The sequence below is a fragment of the Psammomys obesus genome, unplaced genomic scaffold (assembly GCF_907164565.1).
Source record: "Psammomys obesus unplaced genomic scaffold, mPsaObe1.curated_primary_1811, whole genome shotgun sequence".
In the NCBI taxonomy this organism is placed as follows: Eukaryota; Metazoa; Chordata; class Mammalia; order Rodentia; family Muridae; genus Psammomys; species Psammomys obesus.
The window spans coordinates 22123683-22148016 of record NW_026596040.1 but is presented as its reverse complement, the minus strand read 5'-3'; the positions used below and the strand labels follow the sequence as shown (position 1 = coordinate 22148016).

At 51.5% G+C, this 24334-nt stretch overlaps 1 protein-coding gene across 1 annotated transcript; it reads right to left on the bottom strand.

Annotated features, from left to right (window-relative positions):
- Positions 1 to 118: 118 nt before the first annotated feature.
- Csf1r (colony stimulating factor 1 receptor) lies at positions 119 to 24334 on the bottom strand. The gene is made up of 21 exons (XM_055622555.1): positions 24163 to 24334; positions 20325 to 20582; positions 19696 to 19980; positions 18200 to 18336; positions 17468 to 17627; positions 15447 to 15633; positions 13246 to 13361; positions 12983 to 13103; positions 12675 to 12865; positions 11268 to 11374; positions 6422 to 6548; positions 6226 to 6330; positions 5870 to 5980; positions 5015 to 5177; positions 3107 to 3195; positions 2891 to 2988; positions 2379 to 2501; positions 2191 to 2302; positions 1444 to 1543; positions 1028 to 1136; positions 119 to 937 (listed from the first exon to the last, which is right to left on the bottom strand). The coding sequence occupies exons 1-21, from the start codon at positions 24209 to 24211 to the stop codon at positions 758 to 760; spliced, it is 2928 nt and encodes a 975-aa protein (XP_055478530.1). The 5' UTR covers positions 24212 to 24334; the 3' UTR covers positions 119 to 757.

The following is a 24334-nucleotide window of genomic DNA, read 5'->3' as shown; positions in this document are numbered from 1 at the left end:
CCTTTTGCCCTGGAAGTGGGTGCTTGTTGGTCACTTCTCAAGAGGGATGGGTGGGTGGAAAGACGTCCTAGGGATCTCGGAGGTACCTGTGTGCTGCAAAGATCCAGACACAGCTGGCTGTGTTAATGCTGTTAGTTTAATGTTGACTGTTAATGAGGACGAGTCAGCTGGGAGAGGAGTGTGCTACATTTGTTTGGTGTGGCCAGCATTGCCTTCCAGCCTAGAATGACAGGGCACTAGCTAGAACGCCCCTCACTTTTAGCTGCCGCTTGGCTCATTCTAGCAGTCCAAGATCCAGGATGAGGCGGGGCTATAGTGTAGTTCAAGAGTGGAGACCAGGCCTGTGAGCCTAGGAAGGAGCCCTAAGAAGGCTGTGGCCTGAGCATCTGTCAGGGAAGGCAATCTCTCCACTTACTTATAGCCGTGGGAGCCTTGTCTTTTTCTGAGACACAAATCAGTCTTTCCGTTGAAACACAAGAACAGGGGTTCTTTCCAAGTGGGAACAAGATGAAGAAAGTGAACTAGGGGTGCACCAACTGGCATAGTGAATACAGGCTAGCACTGTGAAAACCCCACTGGCAGTGATGGCCCAGGCTCTGGGGATGGGGGCCTCTGACTTTCCCCCAGACCCCTCATGTTCTGAAGTTTCAGAGCTGGGCCAAGCTGAGGACAAAGTTCATGTGTTCTCCCCATGTCGCCCGTCCATGGAGGAGGTAGAGCTGGGATATGGGGAGCAGCAGTGCTCCGTGGTCCCACTTCAGCAGAACTGGTAATTGTTGGGCTGCAACAGGGGCTGGGCACTATCCACTGGCTCACAGCAGGCCAGGTGCTCACTGGAGCTCTCCTCCTCTAGCTCACTGCTGCTGCTGCCGCTGCTGCCGCCACCACCGTCACTGCTGCTGCCACTGCTACTGCTGCTTGACAGGTTAGCATAGTCCTGAGGGTGGGAGAAGCCAGAGACAGGTGAAGTTTTCAGGCCCAGCCCAGCCTGTTCTAGCCAGCCAGGCAGGTACTCCATCCCTCTCACCTGGTCGGTCCTGTCTAGTTGGGCCTGTTCCCGAAGGAGGAAGCAGATCTGCTGGAAGGTGGGTCTCTTGGTAGGCTCCAGGTCCCAGCAGGACTGCATGATGCTATATCTGGATACAGAACAAAGGTTGCCCATGTCAAGACCCTCAGAGCACATCAGTAGGGAGACCTACTAGTGATGGACTCCCCAAAACTAGTCAAAAGTTGATTTGGGGGCTAGAGGTATGGCCTGGTGGTACAGCACCTGTTAGCATGCTTGAGGCCCCTGGGTTCAAAGTTTAGTATAGGATCTTAAGAATGGACTGAAGATGGAAGCCTGGCTCTGGAAGCTTCTAGACAAAGACCAGGACCACATGCTCTTCCAGTAACTACCCAAACCCTAGAGATTCTTTTGCCTCCCTGGGTGCTTTTGCATACATGTTCTTTGGTGCAAATGTAGGCTGTGCCATTTGGTATCCATCCTTCACCAGTTTGTAGAACTTGCTGTTGACTAGGATGCCCGGGTAGGGATTCAAACCTGCAAAAGGCCGGGATCATACAAGAGACCACACATGCTTTCCCCTTCCCCGCCCACCAGCATCTTGGGCAGAGTGTAAAAGTCCCAGCTGTAGTGTAGAGCAGAAACCACTTGTTTTCATGGCCTCCTAGACGCAGCATTATGCAGTAAGTAGGCTTAGGCTTTGGGAGGCCACAGCCTTCAGCCCCTCACGACCAACCACACAGAGTCCAGCACAGGCTTTGGAAGCAGATGGAACAAAACCTGGATTGTGAATCCGCAAAGGGGTGATGCTAGGTCACTTGGCAGTGCAGTTAAGAATTCAACCTAAGGGCACTGTGCCCAGTCCCCATGGGACTGAAGGGAGCTAGAAGGTGATTAGCATCTTCAAAAGCATCTAGCAGGTGTCTAAGGAGCAACAGCATAAGAGCTACTACAGAGGCAAGTGAGGGAAGGACTCAGAGATTGGCTGGAGAGTCTGAATCGCCCTCAGGAGCTGGAGTGCTGGTTCAAGAGCCCTCATCAGCCCTTTGCTCTTGCCAGCCCTTGCTCTGTCTTAGACACCAGGCATCATTGATCAGATTTCATCAGTAAGGTTCAAGACACCGGTGGAGTAGCCAAAGACTGATGAGGCCTAGGCGGTGGCCGGATCAGGTTCCGCTGCTCACCAAGTGAAAAGATCTCCCAGAGCAGGATGCCGTAGGACCACACGTCGCTCTGAACCGTGTAGACGCAGTCGAAGATGCTCTCCGGGGCCATCCACTTCACCGGCAGTCGGGCCTGCCGGGGCAGTACCGTGTCACTCGAGGGCCCTCCGCAGCCTGCCCCACCAGCCACACTCCCTCTCACCACTCACATTGCCCTTGACGACATAGTTGGAGTCATTCATGATGTCTCTAGCCAACCCAAAGTCCCCAATCTTGGCCACGTGTCCGCTGGTCAACAGCACATTTCGAGCTGCTACGTCCCGGTGGATGCACTGAGGAAAGCACCGAGAGATTAGTCTGTTTATGTCTTCCCTATGGCGAGGAAGGGAGGAGGAGCATGTGGTCTTTGGTCCCTGATGGAGAAGTGGATACTGGTTTTGGTAGTCCTGTACTGTCCAAACCTATGCAGACCTGAGGTATAAGAGAATTTGATGTGGTCAATTTAACTTTTAGAAAGCCCCACAGCCATGTCTCCAGTGCTCCTCTGGCCCTCTAAGCAGCCATATCAAGACTGGGGCCAGGCTTCCAGGAAGAGCCCACCCTAGCTACGCACTGCTGCCTCCGAAGGCCCTCTGTACATTGCTCACACTAATGCTCCTCCGTCCTTCTCACTGGGCCACCTCCCCTCCCCTTTCTCACTCCTCCCCCGACACATACTCACATTTTTAGAAGCAAGGAAAGCCATGCCCTGAGCCACTTGGCTGGAGAAGTGCAGCAGGTCCCAGAGCTCCAGTGGCCGGCTCACCTCTTTGGCCAGATCTGGGTAGGGAAAGGCAATGCAGCCCTGCCACAGCCTGCTGCTCCTCAGCCCCAGCCCCCAGTCCCCAGCCCCTGGGCCCATCCACCCTTCTCACCCCTCGTCCTGGTACCTCCGTACCTTGCTCAAAGAAGGAGTCATTTGAAGAAGTAGAGACAGGCCTCATTTCCACGTAGGTGTCTACACCCTGACTAGAGAAGCCACTGTCCCTGGGTAGGAAAGAGAATCGGGAAATGATCCCATCACTGCACTGCCTAGCAAAGGCATTGTCCTCCAGCTGCCCCGTGGACTTCCTTAGTCACTTAGAGGGGAGGGACCTAAAGGTCAGCTTGAGTGTCCCTCTCTGATAAGAAAGGCCCCTTGCCACATTCTACTTGAGCAACCACTGTGCCCTGCTTAACCATCCTTGGTGCCACAGATATCCTGTCATTGGGCAGCTCTGCCTGTTCGAAGTTCCTTGTTCCTCCTAATACCATCGTGCCCTTGGGTTTTCCTTCAGGTCCTTGCTCTATCCTCAAAGGTAGGAAGAGGTTGTCTTTCTAGCAGCCCTGCTGGAATGTGACTCCCTCTCAGGTCCTTGCCCTGATTCCTCCACACTGTATCTAACCAGTTGGCTTCTCATTAAAAATCACTCTAGGAGGGTGGCAAGATGGCTCATGGGGTAAAGATACTTACTGCCAAGCCTGATGACCTGACCTCAATCCCAGGGACCCAAATGGTGGAAAGTGAGAGACCCAGCTTATATACATGCATTACAAATAAATAAATGTAAAAAATAAAAATAAAATATATATAAGTCACACAGGGATGGAAGTGAATTGCTCATTCAGAGGATCTGGGTTTGGTTCCCAGCACCCACACAGTGGGTCACAACTGGTAGTAGCCCCAGTTCCAGAGTATCTGACACCGTCTTTTGGCCTCTCTGGATAGCAGGAACACGGGTAGTACAGACACACACTCATACGTACACTTAAAAAAAAAATCACTTGGCAAGGTTTGAACTTTCCCCATCCTCAGAGCAGCCACTCAGCATTAAATTTGCCCAGGTCTAGAGCACAGCTTAAACTGGCTCAGGGCATTTGCGCCTCAGCGAGTCTCTTTCAGTTAAGAGCACGTCTCTCTGTAGGTTTGGGTAGACCGCCAACACCCTTCTTGAAACCATACTTCTGTACTAGCATAACTTGGGTTCCCTCTGTAGGACAGGTTTAGGGCATGCCACTTGCCCCTGAAATACCCCACACTAGGAGTGCTTTGCCTGTCTGCACACTGACAGAAGGTAGCTAGGGCACCCCCTCCTCCCTCGGGCTCCCCGTCTCAGCAGCTGCCAGTGCTTACACCACAAGCACAGTACACACCCTCCTGGACTGAGTGTGGCCCTACCCCAGTAGTCTAGCGCTAGGGCTCAACCCTCCATGACCAGACAGAGACTCCAACTCAAAATATAGCAAGCTCAGCCCAGGTTCCTCCTCTGCCCCATTCATGGGCAACATGAAACTCGTTTCTTCCTCTCTCTGCTTCCCCAGTGGCTCTGTCTATAGCCTCTGGTGGCTTCCAGGATTCACGGAACAGCAGAACCTGAGAGGTTCAACACTGTTGGCTCACCTGTTGGTCTGAGTGGACCAGGAACTTCACCACAGGCCAGGCTCTTTGACTACCTCCATTCAACAATTAATACACTCTGCTCTCACTTCCCCATGGCAGGCCACTCCTGAGTGGAGTGGGGTGTCCTACAGCTCCCAGTGACATGCCGTGGGGCAAACAGAAGCAAGCATTTCCCTCACATCCTCCCACCTCTGGCCAGGGCTCCAAGTTTGGGCCTGGGAGAGTCTTTGCACACAAGAAGGTGATGTGTTCAGAAACCCATCTTTGCCTTCCACATTGCAGGAATATGGTAGGTGTTCAGATATTTGTTGAATGGTGGGAATGTGAAAGCAGAGTTGCCTTAAAGCCTGGGGTGGGTATTCCTCATGACACAGATGGGGGGGGGGGGGGGGGGGGTCTGCATCCTGTCCTTTGCCAGGGAGCTACCTGCGCACGTATTTCTTCTCCAGGTGGATGTTCTTGTAGCTGGAGTCCCCTTCAGAGTCCTGACCAGGACTCAGGCTAGGGCCTAGCATGGCCTCCGCCTTCCTTCGCAGGAAGTTGAGTAGGTCGCCATAGCAGCAGTATTCAGTGATGACCAGGACAGGCCCTAAGGTAGCCAGAAGTCAGGGTGAGGGAGGTGCACTCCAAGGCTCCACTCCCCATGTGAACAGGGGCCTCTGGCCTGGGAAGCAGTACACCTGAGTTCTAATCCTGCCTCTGGAGCAGGCTTTTTTGTGCCTTAATTAACTCCATCTGGGTAAAGCCAATGAAAACTTACAAAACTTTCAAAAAAAGAGTTTAGCCTAGCCTCCTGTGATGATGCCTGCTTATATTCCCTGCCTTCGGGAGACTGAGACAAGAAGATCACAAGTTTAAGGCCATCCTGGGCTACATAAGAAATTCCAAACCATCCTGGATTAAAATGAGACTGTCTCAAGAAAGGAAATTTTAGCTCAAAAATTCTTTCTTCAGAGGAGATCCATGCAGTTCAGCATAGGACAAAGCCACTATTATGAAAAGGAGAGAAGTGACTTGGAGTCTTGGGGCATGTAGGTCTAAGGTAGGGGCTTTTTAAAAGGTCGTTTTGGGGTTTCATGTTAAATTCTCCGTAAGTGGCTTAGGGAGCTGCACATCACCCGTGAGCAGCTCCTACTCTATGAGTCCAGGCTCAGAATATCAGAGCTTTGGAGGCAAGCATCGTACAGGTACTTAGAGCAGATGAGAAGGGGAACCAGAGGCAGATGTCTAGGGACTTTGGATACGCAAGACCGTGAGTCTCCAATCCTGCCCAGCTCTTACCTCCATGAGTGCAGGCTCCCAAGAGGTTGACTATATTCTCATGCTGTCCCAGGTGACTCATGATCTTCAGTTCTGACATCAGAGCCTCTTTCTCATCAGCATGAGCCGTGGCTGGGAGATGGGGCCAAAAGTCAGGGCAAACAGCAACCACCCAGAGACCCAGAGGGATCAGAGTCCAAATGAGGGAGAAGAAATGCAGATATACAAATGGAAGGGAAGAAAGGAGGGAGGGAAGGAGGGAAGGAGGGAGGGAGGGTTAAAAGTGTGGAAAGCAACTCTTGTGACAGGGGAGTCAGACTTGTAGCAGACACCACTCCCCAGTCCCCATCCCCCATGCCACACCTCCTCTCACTCACACTTTAGCATCTTTACAGCCACCTTTAACACTGCATCTTCTTTGCCCAGACCGAAAGCTGTGGCCTCCACCACCTTCCCAAAGGCACCAGCTCCAAGAGTCTTACCTGTAATACACACATGAGTTCCTTAGGTTCCTGAGGCCCACAGGGTCCCTGCAGCCCCCACATGCCCCCTACTTCTCTCGCTCTCGCTCACCAAACTGCAGGTTATTCCGGGGGAACTCCCACTTCTCATTGTAGGGCAACTGGGTGGGGTCGATGAAGGTGTAGCTGTTGCCCTCGTAGCTCTCAATGATCTTCCAGCGTACCTGGTACTTTGGTTTCTGCAGAAGGAAAGGAAGACATGGGGCTGATGGTCTAGCTCCTCACCTCCCAAGAGCATGGGAGGACCATCCTGAAGCTCTCAGCCTGCTATGTGCTGAGAGAGAGCATGGCATCATGTGGGCCCAGCATCCCAAGGCAATCCATGCTTCATCCTGCCTTACAAAGTGACCCTCCCTTCTACAAACTTCACTTTCTTTAGCTGTTCATTCAAAGACTCAGATAAGATGATTTCTGAGGGCCTTGATGACTCTGAGTTTGATAATCCCTGGGTCAAGGTGGAGGACAGAAATTGAGAACTATCCATTCATTCATGAACCTATCCATTCTCTCACCCATATAGTTTATGTCCTTGGTTTTTTGGGGGGCACTATGAATTGGGCCAGGGCCTTATATGTGCATAAGTACATACTGCACAGCTAAGCTATACTCCATCCCTACTTTTATTTTCAATTGTAGACAAATATATAGAACAGAAAATGTACCATCCGAAACATTTCAAATATACTCCCCAGTAGTATTAAGTGCATTCACAGTGATAGGAAACAGAACTCTTTTTTTTTTTTTACTTCATAAAAACAAGCTCTGTACCCAGTGAATCATAATTCCCTACTCCTGCCTCTTTCCAGCCACTGGAAGATACAACTCTACTTTGTGTCTAATAATTTTACTGTTCTGAGTGTTTCGTTTAAGTGGGGTCATGCAATGTCTTTTGTGACTTCTTTTGCCATCATCTTACCTATGCTGAGGTCAGAATTCGCTCTCTTTTCCAGGTTGACTAATACAGCCACGTAGACATTTTATTGAGCATTCACTTCTATCATGCATGAGAAATTCATAATTGAACAAGGCAAACTCTTGGCTCCATGGGGTTGGCATTTGAGTGACTAGAGTGCCATTCAACTTCAATATATAGATAGGAAACCATCAAGTAATGCCTCAAAAGATGTGCAAATAGTGTCAAGTCTAGCCGGGCATGGTGGTGCACACCTTCAATCCCGGGCTCAGAGAAGCAGAGGCAGGTGTATCTCTGGGAGTTTAAGGCCAGGCTGGTCCACAGAGTGAGTTCCAGGACAGCCAGGGCTTCGTGGGGAAACCCTGTCTAGAGAAACAAAACAGAGCAACAACAACAGGTAGTATCAAGTCTGTTACGGGAGAAACCAGCTACTTTCTGAATAGAATTGAGGCTACAGGAGGGAAACCACAACCAGTACTGTCATCTTAGTCAAGAGCTCTTGGCTAGAGATATTATTAGCCCTAGTGGGAAATATACAGCTGCTGTTTTGCTGAATGGGTATGATGTGCCTGTCAATTAAGCTTCCAAATATTTCTGTTTATCCCCATAGATCATTGCTGTTCTCAGCTTTGATTAGAGAAGCTACTGCTGTCTGCAAGAGTCAGCAGTAACTGCAGAGACTCATGACTGGTCAAAGTGCTGAGGGTGAGGCTCAGAGAACACCATAGAAAAGAATGTAAGAGCTGGGGTGGAGTAAACGTTTAAGGAACACTCTTCCGGGCACGACATGGCTGTTGTCTTGAACTCACAGCAGCTGTGAGTACCTGCGTAAGACCTGGACAGGATTAGTCCTATCAACACCCCGGCTTGGAGGAGGATCACAGGATTTCTGACTATCTTTAGTCAGTTAATGATTACTGTAGTGGGAGAGACGTTTGACTCAGTTGTATAGCCCATCCCTGTAAATAACTTCTCACCTACACTTCTGTAAGCAACCCTAATGAAACATATTGAAACATATGTTTGCATATGAGCACACAAACACACACAAATGTATACACATATGTATGCACACACATGCACTCCTGTACACACACATATTCACACATACACACACAAATTAAAGTCAAAGAGGAACTGGGGGAAAGAAAGGGGACCAGCAGGTATGGGAGAGGGACAAGAGAAGGTAATGGAAGGTGAATATGATCATTATCATCAATATACATTATGCACATGCTTAAAAATGTCATATGAATCCCCTTGTTACATGCAATTAATATATACTAACAACTGTTTTAAAACATTTAAAAATAATGTCATGAAGCCAACAAAACAGGGTGACAGGACAGAGAGTGATGTAAGATGAGCAAGGCAAGTCCATGAGGAGCCAGAAAGAAGAAATTGCCAGTCACAGAGTACACAAATGCTGGACAGCCATGAGATGGCCACAATCCTGACAAACTCCACAGACAGGCAGGTGACCGATGTGGCTTAGTGAATGTGAGGGGAGCGTCCAGGCAGGAAGGTCAGGAGGGCTGTGAAGTGTGGGCTACTTCCTAACTCTAGGGAGAAGGAATAGGTTCTGAGGCAGAGCCCTCTGACAAACGGGGTGCCCTGAACCTTACACCTTACGCTGGCTCTAGTTCCCTCTCAGGTTCTCGGTGGCCCTTCAACCCAGCTAAGATTGGGGTATTGGCAGGAGGGAGGGAGTACTTCACCTTTCCCTGCCTCAGGGGCAGCTACGTTGAGGGCAGGGGTCACACCCAGAGCTTCCCTGAGAAGTACTGAGAGAAGGCCACATTTAGGGGAAAGTGGAAACTGGGCTGGTGGAGGACAGCGAGGCCTTGTTCAACAGACCAACAGGCCTTGGGGACAGGGACTGGGCTGTTTCCTTCAAGGATGCTTCAGCGAGAGGAGCTAAAAGATGAGTGAGCGACTGTTGTAAGTGGCTGTGTTGTGTTCAGCCACTGCTGAAGTCTTACAAGCCAAGTAGATTTTACCTAACTACAAAGAAGAACTTCCCGCTGGACATTTGAGAGAAAAGACTACAGTTAGACTTAAGGAAGAACACCCAAGTGGGCATGATGAGACACGCTGTAATCCTTGGGAGATGGAAGTAGGAGGATCAGGTGTTTAGCTGATCCTTAGCTACAGACGGAGTTTGAGGCCATCCAAACAAACACAAAACACTTCCAGAAACAATATTATGAACATGTTATGGCTTGGGGAAAGTGGCTGAAATGAGATCTGGGGAGGACCTCCCTCAGGCTGGGTGACCCCTCCTGTCACTTCCATCTTCCATCTCCAGGAGTCTCTGTGGCTGCGACTGTTTTTCTCCTAGCCACTTCTGCTTCCCCTGTTCCTCTGCAGCTGGGCTGAGTCAGCCCTCCCACCTCTGCTAGGGCAATGTTGGAAGGGACCGTCTGAGGGGGGGAGGGAGGTTCAGCTGGAGGCTTACTCCCAATCCATGATTCTAGTGCTGGACCCCCTGGCCCCCCCAACCTCAGGAATTCCTTTCATCCCTAGAACTTTAGGAGCTGCCCTTGTGAAGGTGGGGTGGCCTAGAAGGAATACCAGCTGCAGGTGGCTTCCTGAGCCTTTCCTGGGAGCTGGGCCTGGCTAAATCCTCATTGCCTATCAATTTATGGGCTGTTCGTACTGTATGCTGAGGTTTTTTCCTAATTTTCTGACTGGGATTGAAGAGGGCGTGGGAACATCAGATCTTGGTTGCCCTCCCCACAGGCCTCCGGTCCATGGGGTAGGTATGGAGCCTGGGGAAGGTGGAGACCACTGGGAGCTCTACAGACCCTCCTGCTTCAATTTAGGCCTAGGCCCGGAATCTTCTTTCTGATTCTACCCTTCTCTCTTCTGCACCCATCATCCTCTCTTCCTTTGTCCCTATCTTCAGGGATAGCTGACTCCTACCCTTTCCTCTTCCCCCTGTGTGTTCCCCACTGCTGCGGTTTCTTTTGGAGACAGAAGGCGATGACTCAGCCCTGACCAGAAACAACCCTTCCATAAGCAGGCCTCTTCTCACCCAGACCTGGGAGATAAAAGACAGGTGGGGCCAAGTCCACCATGAAGAGGCTGGCCAGAAGAGGACTGCTGACTGCCCTGAGAGACCTTTCAGGTCTCTCCTTCATGAGCACCTCAGCCAGTGGACATCAAAGGGTATGGTGGAAGAGGGCAGCAGAGGCTGAAGGTCCCCTGGTCTTGGGCAGTGTAAGAAGCAGTTAAATTTCCTGGATGGGAAATAAGAAGGTACCTCGGAGTAATATATTAAAAAACTCCTACTGTAGAGAGAGCTGGGGCACCCTAGACCACCATCAGGTGAGGCCAATCAGTCAAGGCAGAAAGGGCTGTGGGATCCTGGTGTTTTTGGAGCGTCAGAGACAGCCTCTAGTTCCACATAAGAAAGGACTTTGTGTTTCTCCCAGCATCGGTAGCCATGACAGTGACTAAGCCGTGTCTTGGTGGCAAGTGGCACCCAGGAACCACTTTGGTAAGCGGTCAAGGAGATGCCAGCTTCAGACGCACTCCCATCCCAATGTGCACGAGCTAACTAGGTCTGCAGCCAACTTCCTACTTGCACGGGAGCACAGGTTCCACCACTGAGTGCTGTCTTCGACACCCTACACCTCCCTCTACACATATAGGTTGGAGAATCTTGGTGACAACCCGCCACCAGGAACCCCATTTTACAGATGGAGAAAGGAGCTTCCTGGGGTCCCATAAGCAAAGCCAGGCAGAGCCAGGCGACTTTTAGGCACACCCTCAATTTCACACCTTCTCCGGCCCCACAACAGTAAAAGCTTAGGATTACAGCACGAGGAGCTTCTTAATGCTAGCCCATGTTGACACACAGTAGACGCCGACTGAGGAGCTGCCAGTTGCATGACAGCCTGTCAGAATGAGCGAGAGCGAACAGGTGCCATCCACCGATGGCTCCCTCGGGGTCCAGGCCCAGCTCCGCTGCCCAGCTCACCTGCTTGTACTTGTACAAGAGGAGCAGCAGCAGCAGAGCCATGACAACCATGCAGGCCACCACCACCGGAGTGAACAGGGACTCATCAGGTTGCTGCTCGATTCGTCCTGGAAGAGAGGGACAGAGGCGTGAGCAGGTGGGGAGACCTGGATATAGCCTCACCTCTTTGACAGTGCGTGAAAACTCTGTAGTAGGCTGGCTCAGTGCCCAGCCACTGCTTGCATGCCAACCCCTGTGGTGGGGCATTATCCCTCACACCTGTGGGCAGAAAGGCCTTCTGGGGGTTACACCCAAACCCTCCTTAGCTTTCCTGCAGCTTCCCTGTGTGTCCTTAAGAGCTCAGCAGCCTTCTGAATTTGAGAGACAGCTCAGGAGCCATAGGTCTCCCCTTCTTGACCTCTAATCCTGGTCATCTCAATGTAGTAGGAAGGACACAGTTGATTTCCACGCCCAGCTAGGAGCTTGGGTCTCTCAGTAGATGAGTGACACCACACTGGGACGTCTCTGAACATCTCAGGTGTGTCATCCTTCCAAAATGAAGGAAGATGGGACTTTACTACTAAAAGAGTGAGGGTTCATAGAGACTATGACTTGGTATAGTGCCGGCACAGTGCAGGCTTCGCTGCTTACAACTGCCACAATCGGCAGTGACATGGAGCAGTCACAGACAGGATGGGCAATGGCAGCAACTGCTCCAGGTTAGTGACTCGATCCCTCAGCCAGGCAGAAGCCAAAGGCCTGCCCTTCGATCTGGATTGAGAGCCTTGCCCAGGCCCTGCCCACAGTAGGTGCCAAATTACTAGCTTTTCAATGACTGAGGAGGCTGAGGACTTCTGGGTGAGACCAAGAACAGGTGCAAGCCCATGTCAGCACTGGACAAACCCTTGCACAGTGGCCCTGAGTGGGCTGAACCGTGTCTCAGGATTGGGGAGCGCAGGGAACAAGGGAGAGCTGGAGAGAAATGGATAAAGCATTCCTTCCAGCCTTGGATTTGGGAAGATCAATATTTCTTCATCCCAACTCTTCTTTCCCTTGCAAGAATTAACAATGCATGGAGGAGCAGGAGTCAAAGGATCAGACTGGTGTATCAGCTTGCTTCAGGAGTCCCTGTCTCTACCTCTGCCCGTCATTCTCAGTCCTTTCTCATTCTCTGTCTGGGTCTGCCTCATTTCCCCGCCCCCACTCCCTGACCTTTTGCCCTTTTCTCTTCAGTCCCAAGTGAGGGACTCTGGACCTCTCCATATAACTGTCTCCAGAGCTCTGTGGCTCAGGATTAGCCAGGGTGACCCAGAGGTGTAAGTCGGCACGGCTGGGATCTTCTCCAAGTAGGAATCCCTGGGTGAGGGAGCAAGCAGTCTCCACATGCCTGATGCCCATTCTAGCTGAGGGGGAGGGATGATGAATTACCTACAGAGATGGCCCTGAAGGACTGGGAGGTGTTCCCCACGTTGTTGTGGGCCCTACAAACATAAGTTGTGTTGTGCTTGAAGGTCCCAATGAGCAGCTGGCTCTGAACGGTCACTTTGTGGAAGGGCTCCTGACTCAGGACCTCGGTGTGGGCATCATTCCAAATCTGCAAGGCCTGGGCCTCATCACACCTGGAAAGAATAGACTTTGACTCAGGGCTTCAGGGGTTATCACATCAGCATGCTCCTCCCACTCATGAGTGTCCCACCCAGACGCTCAGCCTAAGGAGGGGACTTAAGCCCACTGACCTATCGGTGTGGCCCATGCACTCCAGCCATGTCACGTTGGGCTGAGGGTACCCAGAGACATCACAGAGCAGGACATCAGAGCCATTCATAGGCATCCATGTAACACTGACCTCTGGAGGGTCTGAGGAGGAAAGGAAGGATGGAGGAGGACAGGGTTAGCCTTAGCGGTGAGGTCTCTGTCTCTTGACCACCCCTGCCCTGAACCTGCTACCCTCGCCCCCCCCAGCACCCCCAGTCCTGAGCAGCCTGTCCCTATCACTCACATTGAAGAGTGAGCCCAAAGGTCAGATTATTCCAGCCTGCTTTGTTTCGTGCCGTTAAACAGTACTGGCCAGCCTCTGAGGGCCTTACACGGTTCAGGAAGAGCTTGAATGAGTACCTACAAGACAGTCAAGAGATGCTACTGTTATCAGCAGCAGCAGCGGCAGAAAGTGGCGGATCCTTTGGTACAGTTTCAGGGCAAAGAGGCCTTGGCTGAGCCGGGTCCTCAAGAGTGTGCCTTTGAGACTGCCTATGCCAGGTCCTTCACTGTCCTCTCAGACAGTGTTCTTGAGTGTTCTTTGTCCTGCCCCCAAAGGGCTTATTACAGATGATGTCTGCAAGGTTCTGGGAGGTACGTCATAAGTTCCTTTTCCTGCTTACCACTGGACTAAGCGTTCACAAACACCACAACCCCTACTAAAAATCCCTGATGTGCTAGCCCTGTCTCAAGGGATGGTGACAGAGACGAGAGACAGGAATGTTTCTGAGCTGTGCAGCTACAGACACCAGAGGCCAGATTCCAATGCTAGCGTTGTTGGCTATATGACTTTACACAGCCACTCCACTGCTGTGGTCTTCTTCAGCTCTGAGAGGGAGTCTTATGTTTTTGGTTTTGTCTTTAACTCATAGGCTTGGCCTGAGGGTCGAAGAGATGTGCATTTAAAATGCTGGGCAAGAATCTGACTCATTATAGGCACTTAATTTAATGGTGGCCTTTATTGCAGAAAAGTCTGGAAGCAAATGCTGATGCAAAAAGTCACCTTGGGCTGATTCCAGTTCGTTGTCTTAGTCTCTAACTGATGACTCACCCATTTTGAGTGTATTTGTTGTTGTTTGAGACAAGGTTCTGATATAACCCAGGCTGACCTCAAACTTGCTATGTACCCTCTAGAGATGGCCTTGAGCCCCTGATCTCTCTGCCTCTGTTGCCTACAATAGCCGTGTGCCCCATGTCCAGCTAACAGATGCATTACTCAGGTAATAAACACGTTTTCAATGGGGCTGGAGAGATGGCTCAGGGGTTTACAGCAGGTATTCTTGCAGAAGTCCCAGGTTTGGTTCCCAGCACCAACATGGTGACTCACAAACATCTATAGCTGGAGTTCCAGAGGATTTGGCACCCTCTTCTGACCTCTACAGGTACCAGGCACACAGGTGGAGCACATGAACACATGCAAGCAAAATACACACATAAAAATAAAACGTATATTTAAAATACATGTTTAAGATTTATTTTTATTTTATGTGTATAAATGCTTTGCCTGCTTGTATGTGTGTGTACCACATGTGTGTCTGGTGTCCATGGAAGCCAGAAGAGAGCATCGGATCCCTTGGAACTTGAGTTACAGATTAATAAGGCTCTGTGAATGCTAGGAGCTGAACCTGGGTCCTTTGCAAAAACAGCATTTGTTCTTTAACCATGGAGACATCTCCCCAGCACTAATGATAGCAAAGCACCAGTTTAGACAAGGTCTGCAGCCACCGCTAGACTACAATTCACTTTATGAAAAGGCAGTTTCAGTCTGGGTTCGGCTCTGTGGTAGAGTGCTCACCTAACGGGCTCCAGTTCTGGGTCAGGAGAGCAAAGCCCTCAAGCATATGCTCCATTCAGAGGTAGGCCGTATATATCTACTGTGGTGGACACTGGCCAACCCAAGTTCTAAGCGTAGAAGGGTGCCAGCAGAGTGGGTGTGGCAGGAGCATGTACCCTGAAAATACCCCAGAGCCTAAGGAAAGGATTTCTAAAAGGAGGTTTTGGGGATGATTAATCCTTCAGCAAATGTATGACTGTGTCCGTCTGGCCCCTCTCTGTGTGAATTTGACAGGTATGGCTGTTACCTCAAATACATCTTGGGGTGGAAGTTGGACTCTTCTTCTACATTGGCATTGACTATACCGAGGACAGGAAATGCAGCTGAGAGGTTTCAAGTGAGCTTCACAGCACACACCCCCGGAAATGATAAAGCAGCAGAGGAAAGCACTGGGCTTTCTAGAGGCGCAAGGCAGGGAGATAGGACAACTTGACGCAGGGGACTAATATTCCCAGAGTCAGGAAAAGTGAGATGGAGAAAAGGAAGGGGACCCGCCCGGGGTAGTGTGGCATAAATGGAACAGGACCATGGTATCCTCATTTCTGGCTGAAGTCCCCCCTATTCTCCCACCACACACACCCTGCATTTGTCCACGGGCTGACAGGCAGTACCTGTATGTGGTCCTTTGGGTGTTAAAGTCAAGCTTGTGCTGGTCTTCAAAGAATGGCCCTAGGTAGGTCCAATTATAATGTTGTAGGCCAGGATAGGCATCTGCATTGACTGTGAGGGTGAGGCTTTCCCCCACGGCCACCTCCTGCAAGAGGCTCTGCTGAGAGGTCAAGTTCAGGTAGGCGTTCTCTGGAAATCAACCCAGAAGATCCAGTGTGAGTGGGGAGATGGCCTCCTTTATCTGTTCACTGGACTATCCACCCCTTGAGCCAGGGCCCGAGCACATCCGTGCGCCGGGATCACAGTCTCCAGGCCCAACCAGGTCTCAACTCCGTCACCTAGCTTTCCACTGCCACCCCATTCATCCATTCATCTACTCAGCTATCCCAAGCCCTTCTCCCAACCTCGATTACCACTCTGGTCCGGACTGGTTACCTCGGACCACTTGAGCTTAGACCACTGGGGAAGCCTAATTTACTCCCTCTCCTTCTCTCCCTGATGATCCATCATACCCACATCTGACCACAGTGTTGCTTTGCTCAAACCCTCAAACTGTTCCTCACTTCCTCCAGGAGAAAAGGCCTAGGTCCTCACACGGGATCTCAGGACCACTGGACAGACTACCTGTCCAGTTTACCTCTCTGACCTCACATGGTACCTCTCCTTCGTGCCGCCCCAACCCCACTGACCAGCTATTCCTTGAATGCAGCATTCAGACCTATCTTACGGCACAACAGCTGCTCCGTGATCTTTGAGCTCTCATGCCTAAAGTGTCTGAGCTTGCCCTCCACCAACTTCAAGCCCGAACACACATCTGGCCAAAAGTTGAATGTGCACACATTTTTGAGGTGACTCCTGAATGCCTGTGCTAGGAAGCAGGTTGGCTAGAGCTGTGACAGGAGGTGGACATTGCGTGAGTTCTGTCTCCCTTTCCTCTACCTTACAGAATTCTGAGGAGCTGCCTGCGTGGGTTCTGAGGCCAGTGATTCATGCTTCCTCCATCTCCTCCTCTCTGATACTCCACACATGGTCACTTAGCCGGCCACACTTCTAGACCACACTCAGAAGCCCTTCTCACACAGTAGAACTGCTTTGTTGTGTGGTTCTCGGCCTGTGGAATGCCACTCAATAGCTCCACACTCAATAGCCAGGCAATGGGAGGGCATTTCATTACCGTGGCTGGCACCCCCACCACTCTCTCCTTTCCTCCAGCACCAGGGTGGGTCTCCTAATGCAGTCTTTGCTTGCACGCTCCAGCAGTGTGGCTCTGACCAGGGCTTCTTCTAAACATGTTTTCTAAACATGCTCCAGTACTCTCACTTTGTTTTCAGGTTAAGAAACTGAGGCATAAAGAGGTTGTTTGACGTAATATGTGGCAGAACCAGGTCTGATGACAGGCAGAAGTGGGTGCTCCTGACTCCCAGTCCCTCCTGTGCAAGCTGAGCCCGGTGGAGACCTCAGTCCTCGCTTTATAACCTCCATGACCTCTCACCAGGATAAGATGCAAATTCTCCACCCACTCCGTTAAGGCTCTTTGCCACCCGGCTCCTGCCTCATCTTCAACCCCTCATCACCACTGCTCACACATCTCTACATGTCTGACGTTCTCAGCTGCCTTTGGTGTCGCAGAGATGCTTGGGCTCCTTTCCCTCGGGGCTGGCACCTAGTGTTCCCTTCCTTTCTAGCGGAGACCCAGCACCTCCACTATCACCCCTCCTGCCCCAGCTTGGAAGCCGCAGTTAGAGGGACTGCTGGTGTTTGAGGAGACCCTCACAGCAGGGAAGCGCTGTCTGTTGGTGTGTCTGTGTCATTCCCCATGCCCTCGGAAATGAGTGAACTGGCACGGACTGCACTAGGGAAGTGCTGGGCTCCCATCCCATCCCAGCACGGAACACACTGAAGTAAATCACGACTCATGCTCTGCTAGAGGAAGTTGAGGGTCTAGGAAGTCTCCTGAGATGGGCCTCCAGGGTCAAGCACCATCCTCCCTCCCAACAGGCCTCCCCCATCGCCTGATGCTCACCCACCACCTGGAAGTTCATTGAGGTTGTGTGTAAGCCGGCTTCATTGCTGGCCACACAGGAATATTTGCCAGCATCTTGAAAGTCCACGGCACTGAGGCTTAGGTTCCTGACTTTTTTATAAATGTCATTTTCAAAGTCACTGTACAGGGGGATTTTAAGCTGTAGACAGAAAGAATAGAGATGACTTACTAAAATTGTTTTAGGCTCTGAATTCAAATCCTCCACCTTTAAAAAGATGATCTGCCTGTGCATGGCAAGGGACTGAACTCTGAGCCTCAGTTGCTCCATCGATAAAATGGGATGAATAACAGTCCCCTACCCCAGGGTCAAAGCGAGAATACAGTAGAGTCATATAGCAAGGGCTCAGGGCTGGACCTGACACACAGTTCACATGGGGTGAGGAATCGAGGAGGCAGACTCTCCATTCCTTCCAAGGAATTCTCATCTTCCCTCTCACTCAAAGTCTTCCTGAAATACCCAGCATGCCCCATGCTTCTAGGGGAGCCTAGGAATTCCTTGTTCTGTCAGAAGTAAGCGCTCTATAAGCTGGAGCAAAGGTACAGGGTAATCCCTGAAAGGAATGAGATTGCCACCTCCTCCCCCAGCAGCTCGAGTCAGTTGTTGCTGGCACAGGGTCTTCTGGTCCACAGCCATGTCCCTAGCCCAGAAAGCTAGTTTGAGCACAGGAAGCCTCTGTGCTGAGAGAATGTGCAGTTCCCCCGGGGACTGACCTCAGTGTCTCCATGTTTGAGGATAACATTGAAGTTGGCGTCTGCATTAGTGGCTGAGCACGCGACCTGGGCAGCCTCCCCTCGAATCCGCACCAGCTCTGTAGGCTCCAATGTTATGGGTGGGGGCTCTGAGTGGGCTGAGGCCAGAAACAACCCATGAACACCTAGGCTTACTGGCACTGTATCCAACACCATGGGACAGGATGCTTGGTCAGGGTCCCATCATTCTCCACCCAAACCCTAGGAGCCAGCATTGATGCCCCATTTTTCCCAACAAGCAAGTCCCTAGGAGAGTCGCTCTTCTATATCACCCTCGAATTCTGCTTCCAGTGCCACCACTGTTTTTAGCCTCCTGCCTCCCATTTCATTCTCCTCCTGGCATCCAAAGTCCTCTCTTGTGCCCTTCACTTGCGTAAACATTCATTCTCAGAATAAAAGCCAGTCCCTGGCTGGGCATGGTGGCACACACCTTTAAATTCAGCACTTAGTAGGCAGAAGTAGGAGTTCTAGGCCAGCCAGGGCTAAACAGAAAAACCTTGACCAAAAAAAAAAAAAAAAAAGCCCATGGGATGCCTGCTGTGCCTGCCAGGCTTGTGTATACTGCGCTGCAGCTAAGGCTAGACTTGTCCATCGTAGGGCCTTTGCATCTGCCCTCTTTCCCATAGTACTTTTCTTTCTATGCCTTTGAATGATGGCTGCTCTTGCTATGCCAATTTGGTGGTGATGGTTGGTTTGCAGTGCTGTGTCTCAAACTCAAGGTCAGAGGTATGCAGGACAACTGTTCTTCCATTGAGTTACGTCTCCAGCCTGTGTAAAGGTCAGAGGACAGCTCTCTATAGCAGAGAGGGTTCCAAGGGTCTAGCTTGGTCACTAGACCTGGAGGTAAGTGACTTATGTATTTTGATACCTGGTATCATGCTATAGCTCAGGCTGCCAGTGCTGGGATAACAGATACCCTCTACCATGCCCAGGTCCCGCTGTTGATCATTAGCTCCGAGAGAGAGCTTCAGAGAGCTCATGTGTAAAAGCATTAGCCTCCCCCACTGGTGGCTGTACCCTACCCTGGCCTTTTCCAGTTGCTTCACCTAGACAGTCTGCGTCACCTTCAAATCTGCCTTTCAGGTATAATGTCTAGCCTCGGTAGGTGAGATCCTTGGCAAGCAGCACAGTTCCTGACACACAGAAGTCATGGAGCAAGCCTGTAAGTTGAGTCTGGTATCCTGAGGCCTGGAGACAGCCTGGAACAGGACATGTGGAGGTCTACCTACAGTGAAGGTTCTGATCCCAAATGTTCTCTGGTCCATTGTCCTGATTAGTCCATCACAGCTGGTGTCATGCTCAGAGTCCCACCCAGCACACCTCACCCCACTTGCCCCGGAGAGAAAAGAGTAATTGAAAGAAGAGAGAAAAGGGTAGTTTCTGTCCTCCCTCTGCCCATGGCTGCCAGCTCTCCTTCCTGCCTCCATGCCTGGCCAGGTTTTTCCCATCTTACATACCTCGCTTCACATCAAGGCGGATGCCGATGGAGGTGGACTCCCTCCCGTTCACCACAGCTTTACACTGGTATGTATAGCTATCAAGCAGTTTAGCCTTGTGGATAATGAAGCCTTGCCATGGTGAGAAGGAGTAGGTCGTTTTGCGTGAGACCGGCTTGCCCCGTACACGCACCAGTGAGACACTGGCCTTCAGCGTGGGGTCAGTGATCAGGCAGGGCAACACAGCTTCTTGGCCCTCAAGGACTGTCACCTCCTGTGCTAGCAAATTCCAGGGCCGGACAGGATCTGGCAAGAGGAGGGTTCAAGGCAACAACTGAATATTAGTGACGGAAGGATCAGAGGGCTGAGCATTTGCACAAAGTCATACTGTACTGGACCCTTCAGAGAACATTCCAGGTTGGCTTCTGGAACCAGGTGCTCCTAGGGTACTTGCTGCTGTGACCTCAGGCAACAGAGGCAAGCCCACGGAGGCTCTGGAAAATGGAGGTATTCATAGCATCTACCCTATAGCATGACTATGGGTGCTTGGTTGTCAATGCTCACACCTACAAGCTGAGATCTGGTTTATTATGCATGCTAATGCCAGGAGCTAGCCCTCCTGCCCAATACGGGGAACTCGGAGTCCTCACCTTTGACATACACGTGGATGGTGGCGCTGCCTGCCATGGGGTCTTGAAGCTCAGTACACCGGTAGGTCCCAGTGTTTTTGAAGGTGGCATTTCTCGTGGTCAGGATGCTTCCGGGAGATTCAGGGTCCAGGTTCCAGTAGGGAGAGATGGGGCCATCCCATTCCACGCTGCCATTGCCCACACATCGCAGGGTCACTGGTGAGCCCCGTTCTACAACCAGCTCGGGGCCGCTGGGCTCAATGACAGGGGCCCCCTGACCTGAAGAAGGTGGCACACAGAAGTAAGGCCTGGGGTGCACCCCAGCTGTCCCCCAGCTAAGCTGGGCCATGCTTTGAAAGGGATAGTTCTGGTACTTGAATGGGTCCGTACCCCTCAGGCCTTCCCTCAGCTCCCAAATCTGTTGATATCGGCCAGGCCTAGGGGCCTCTCCTCTGAGACTGGCCTGGGAGCCTCCTTAACTTCAGATCTATCTAGGCTTCCCCACAAAGCCATGGGGGCCCAGACTTCTGCATCACTTCCCAGCCCAGGAGAGGTGTCCATCAGTCTCATATACAAAACAGGCTGTGATTGCAGAGCCAAGGCCAGGACCCCATTGAAGCAAGACAAGTTTCAACCAAGTGACTAGAGAAGCAGATGGCCAAGTCTAGATTTCCCCCACTCTTCTTAGTCCGGTAGAGAGCCTCCAAGTGTCTCCTGCTGTGCCCACTCCTACCACTGGGCATCATGTCCACACACTGTAGGGTGGCCTGAAGCCACCCATCCTCCTCCCTTTGTGTCCTCACCCCCAAGTACAGGCAGTGATTACACCTCCCCGGTGTGTTAGGCTGTTCAGGTGCCAGAAAACCTTTACAGCATCACCTATCCCAGTAAAGATTCACTCGGGCTCAGGTGCCATGCTCATGAACGAGACTGCTGAGGTACCCACTCGGCCCTCTCGTCTCTGGACCTGCTGGGTTTCTTGGCAGCCAATCTCTTTTAAGGAAAATTTGCTTGAAGGAGAAAGGAGAACTTAAAACCCTTGTCAGGTCTTAGGGAAGGAGGCTAGTTGCCTCTGTAGTGTCAGCATTTTTCCCAGGCCTGAAATAAGGGTGAAGGGGGGAAGTGAGAACTGATTCACAGCCTTGGAGGGGCTGGCAGGCACCGCCGGCCTGTGTGGGCGGAAGCACATTGCTGGCACCCGGCTGGCCCTGGTTTCCGCCCAGCATGTGGCCCTTCGACACTGGTGTTCTCACTTCTGCTTCCCCGCCCTCCTGGCCATTGCCCCTCTCCACACAGTGAGCGACCCCTGGAGAAGGGGACAGTGTGCTGCATCTCAGAACACTCTCTGCACAGAGGCCTCTCTGGACTACTGTCCTGTTTGCTGACCCCGCAAGTCAACCCCTCCTACTCCAGCTGGTGAGACAGACACAGTGGTGTGGCAGGTCCGAGGGCATCAGGCCCAGTGTTTCTTATAACCGCTTTCAATGGGTAGCCTCTCCCCATCCCCCGGCACGCACCCAAGCTCGAGTCAGGAAATGGAAAGTCTCTTCTCGAAAATGATTTCAGCCTGAGTTGGTATCTGCTCTGATTTCAAGCCCACTGGAGTCCACCTGCCCCAGCAGCCAGCCAGATGTAGAACAAAGGAGAATAGTGCCTGTGGCTTTCCTGTTCAGGGTGACCAGAAGGAAAAGGGACAAGCTATTTCACCCTGGCCTGGGCTCACATTGACCAGGACTGTCAGGGATTGTCCCGACAGTCATTTCCAGATGGGGAGGTTATTGACTCTCTGGGTGTCAGATGCTCTTCTGTCCTGTGAGAACAATCCCAGTGTCCACCTGGAAGGCAGCAGAGCATGAAAGTTCTCCTGCCCTGTCCTACTGCTCCTGTGCCGTATTGCTAATGTCCCTCTTGGGCATGCCAGCCAAAGACTTTAACTTTTAAGATCACAGGAGCTGACTCTGGGTTCTGTGACTCTGCTCCTGCCTTATCTCCCAGACATTTTCCCCTTCCCCTCCCGCAAGCTACTCTGCTCCGCTTATCTTTGTCTCCTGTCTTGGCCTCCAGGACAGGCCCTGGGACAGGCTTCTGTCTTATTTCTTCCTCGTCTGTTGCCCTGGATATTTACACAGAACAGGGCTGACACATTCCACATTCGCCACACGATGCTCTCACTTCCCGCTGGCATGGCCGGCAGGAAGGGAAGCCCACTTATTTCTACCTCCCGTTGGATGGGCACTTGATGGCCGCTGACCCCCTGTGCCTGTCCATTCCTCGTCTCATATCTCCCCCTCTCAAATTCTTCCCATGACCCAAACCTCCTCCTCTTTGTACATGCAAAATAGACTCTTCCACCATCAGCTCCAGGAGGCACCCTCAACCTCTTGTACTCATGACCACCTCTCTCTCTCTTCTTCTCTCTCTGTCTTTGTCTCTGGCTGCCTGTCTCTCTCTCTCTCTCTCTCTCTCTCTCTCTCTCTCAGTGTCTACCTCTAAGTGCTTCCACACTATTCCAACCTCCACAGAAGCTCCCATGGTCCCACCCACTCACCAATAATCTGTTAGATTATAAATCTTAGGCTTTCCAGTGATGTCTCTCAGCTCCTTTCCCTGTTGGACATTAGGCAGTCAGACAGACAGACACATACATGTATGCACACACATACAGCAGTGCTCTACATAAAGACTGAAAAAGCAGTGAATCAAAACCACAGGACTTTCTGGGGTGAGAGGAATAACTTCTTCCTTGACTGCATGACCATGTTCATCTGTCAAATGTCATTTAACAGTATTCTTAAGAATGTGTGCTTTCTAGTGTACACCAATCGCATTCTAACCGAAATGTGCCAGTGCGCAAGTCAATGAGATTGGCTGAGCCAGCAAAGAGCCTGTCATCTCGCCAGGGGCCAGTAGTACTGATTCTCCAGGGACCAGAATGAGACTGTCCTTCCCCCCCAAGTCCCTTCCCTCGAGGTCTTTCTTTCCAGATAAGCAGGCGCTGTGTATAAAACGTGTATTAGGCCAGGTGGAGCCCGGATGTGCTTGTTGGGCCACCCTGGGCCATTTATGCCAGGTCTCACCCTTAGCCAGATCCCCTCTGCGATGGTAGTTTTGAAGAAGATTCTGCTGCCTGAGAAGTTGGGAGAGGTGCCTAGGAGGACAACGTCTGGGAGACCCTCCCTGGCCTTCCCTGGCCCCCTCTTACTTGTTCATTCACATGATTTCTCGCTCATGTGTGTTCTCCTCCAACTCCCCTCCAAACTTTTCATCCTCGAGGCCTGGGACAGAAAGGCTTCTCTTATTGTTCTTCTACCCTGACCCTGTTACCTAAGACTTCCAAGAAAGGGCCTTTCTGAGGCAGGTCCTATGTAACCACAGCCTTCTGTGCTGTCCGGCTGGTGGGACCGCTCCAGGAAGAGCTGCAAAAGCCACTGAGCAGCCAAGCTCCTAAGACTTTCTGAGAAATGCAAATCTCAGTCCTGCCTGAGACCTATCAGAATCTGCCTTGAAGGAGATCCCCAGGTAATTTCCTGTGCGCACAGGAATCATCTGAAAGCATTGCTCTCAAGTTCAGTTCACTTCCACCCTCCCACCTGCCATTGAGCAGTTGTGGATAATGGTCCTGAAAGCATCGGAGCCACACTCAGGGCATGCTGTGGACTGAAGGCCAAGCTTAGACACATCCACAGCCCTGGCCAGGCTGCTTCCATTGCACTCTTGCCTTCTTTTCTCTTCAGATAAACACAAACCTTCACTCTTATGCTGGAGAGATGGAAGCAGAAAGTGGGGGCATCTGGGGCTCAGACTCCTTTCAGGGTCCTCTCTGTAACACCCGAAGGAGTACCCCTTTTCTACTCCTTACCATGCCAAGCTATGGACAGCAGCAGGATCAGCAGAGGCCTCAACTCCATGGCCTCCACTGGGCAGCGTGGGCCGATGCAGGTTGGAGGGTCAGCTAGGCACAGGCTCCCCGGCTTCTAGTTCTGTGAGGATGAGTACAGCTGAACACGTTCTCGTCTGCTGCACTGGCTGTT